Source organism: Trametes versicolor (assembly GCF_000271585.1).
Source record: "Trametes versicolor FP-101664 SS1 unplaced genomic scaffold TRAVEscaffold_202, whole genome shotgun sequence".
In the NCBI taxonomy this organism is placed as follows: Eukaryota; Fungi; Basidiomycota; class Agaricomycetes; order Polyporales; family Polyporaceae; genus Trametes; species Trametes versicolor.
In genome coordinates this window covers 138-2,506 of record NW_007360522.1, presented here as the reverse complement: position 1 = coordinate 2,506, position 2,369 = coordinate 138, and the positions used below count along the sequence as shown (strand labels likewise).

General features: G+C 59.7%; 1 protein-coding gene across 1 annotated transcript; it reads right to left on the bottom strand.

The window, feature by feature from the left end:
- Window positions 1–2: 2 nt before the first annotated feature.
- On the bottom strand, window positions 3–2,045 carry TRAVEDRAFT_137852 (Pkinase-domain-containing protein; the record flags this gene model as incomplete). The annotated part of the gene is made up of 5 exons (XM_008047747.1): window positions 3–61; window positions 118–217; window positions 282–564; window positions 626–1,665; window positions 1,719–2,045. Coding segments are annotated over 5 exons (1,809 nt in total), but the record flags the coding sequence as incomplete, so codon positions are not given.
- Between the last annotated feature and the right edge of the window lie 324 nt (window positions 2,046–2,369).

Here is a 2,369-nt window from a genome sequence, read left to right as displayed (position 1 = left end):
CCCACCATCGTCGCGCGCTTCGACTTCTGGTCCGTGAGCTTCGCGCAGAAACCGAAATCGGCTATAGTACAGACGTCAGCACTTTCGGGTAATGACGAGGACGGAGAAGGTACGCACTAATCTTGACGTGGCCCTGAGCATCCAGCAGAACGTTATCCGACTTGATGTCACGGTGAATGATTGACTGGCTGTGCAGATGGCCAAGACCCTTGCACGTCTGCGCGCCGATGCGTCATAAGCACCTTCTGTGACAGTCGCATAAAGTACACTATCAAGCTCACCTCCAGGCAGATGCTCGAGATCTGGTCCTCCTCGAGCGTGTTGTTCTCAATGATGTCCGTGAGCGCACCTCCCTCCATGTACTCCATGACCACCCAAAGCTCGTTGTTGCGGATGAGGTACGCGTCGAGGAAGTTGACGATGTTCGGGTGCTGCGACTCCTTCATCACCAGGATCTCGTTCACGATGAGCTCCTTGCGCGGCTGGTTCGACAGGTCCATCTCCTTGATGGCGACCTTCTTGCCAGTCGCGTGGGTCTTCGCGACGTACACATGTCCGGACGCACTATCGCGAGACAGATTCACGTTAGCTCGACCTCCCTACGGTGCGTAAGAACAACACTCACCCCTGCCCGACCTTGCGGATCTTGCTGTATAGAGCCTTGGGATCGTCCTTGCTCACGACGCTCCGGAGCTTCTCCATGATCTGCGCCTCGTTCATCGAACTGATCCGCTTCTCCTTCTCCTTCATGCTCGGCTTCTCCAGCGCAGCCGCCGCCGCCGCCACTCCGCCACCGCGCTCCTCACCCTCGGGCGAGGTCACGGTAAGCGCAGGCTTCTTCGCGGGCTGCAATGGCTTGATTGGGGGAGGGCCCACCGTCGATCCCGCCGGGCCAGACGCAGGCTGGGATGCAGGCTGGCCCGTCGCAGGGGACGACTTCGCAGGGACGAGGTTCGGGCGTGTGCCGTTGCCCACCCGGTCGAGCGAGTCCTTGCGCTCGGGCTGCTGCAGCCCTGGCGGCTTCACAGTCTGCGCCTGCGTCTCCGGGCCCTGCGCCTTCGCACGCAGCCGAAGCTCCGTAGATGATGGCGAATGGTCAGGAAGGGGAGGCTTCCCAGGGGCGGGCGGCGCAGCACGGTTCGCGGTGAGGAGTGGACGAGCCGGTGCTGGGCGCGACGCCTGCAGCTGGCCGGGCGTCATCTGCGGTATTGGTGCGCGCATGGCCGAGTTCGACTGCGCGGCGGAGACAGTGTTGGCGTGCTGGATATGCGAGCCGTTGACCATCTCAGCGGCGCGTGCAAGCGCAGCCTGCGTCCCGTTGGTGTTGTCGCCGTTCATGTGCGCCGGTGCAGAGTCTTGGCGCTTGATCTGCGGACGGTCGTTGAGAGGGGAGATCTTGGACGACATGCCCACGCCGCCGAGGCCAGTGCCCGCATTGAAGCGCGGGGCGCTCGAAGAGTCCGCCGAGTATGGTGAGAGCGAGGAGTTGGAGCCGAATGAGCTACCGCCGACGCGTGAGGAACCATACCCAAGCTCCTCCATCTCGCGCTTCTGGTGATCAGTGTAGAACTCGAGCACGTCCAACACGGCCTGCGGGTCCTTTGCATAGTCTTCGCGGGTGATGGCGGACTTCGTGAGCAGCTTGCTCCATGCGTCTGGCAGACCCTGCAACTCAAGCATATAGCATCAATTGCAATGCTGAGAATGGCGCGACGTACGGTGAAAGCCCCTGATACCGGATCGAAACCAACGTGGACCTTGTGCACAAAGTTGGTAGGGTTGCTGACGCCCATCAACGGGCTTCGCGAGTAGATATCATCCTGCCAGCCGTAAAGTTCTTCGTCGCTCTTCAGCGAGAAGAAGATCCGCTTATCCTTGGTCTCCAAGAGCAAGCAGTAGGGCTTGAGGTCTGTCCGTTCGATGTTGGCGATGTCCGCAAGGCTGATTTGGCTTTGCCATTGGGGCGACGACTGCAGGATATCCGCAATCAGTAAGAGCTTCTGGATTGGAACAGAACAGAAGTCGCGAAGCTCATTGCAATGCATCGAATGAGGGGAAGGTCCACAATTTCCAAGAGAACCCTCCTCTCAACTCCATTCCAGAGCAACCCAGACATAATATTCAGCTCATTCCCGGGGCTGGAGATGGTGTTAAGGGCATAAGAGGGGCTTTCGCGATCGCGCACTTGCTCAGAACGAGACTGTGCTTCGCGGACTTCTGCGCCGCAATTGCCTCCGCCTTGTAAACCTCGCATAATGCAGATCGGCGAAACCACGCCTCAACGACGGGGGGTGCATACCGTCCGGTCATTAATGTGGCTATCAGTAGCAACCGGCATCCAATGAAGCCCATTCGCAGCGCGGCCCGTC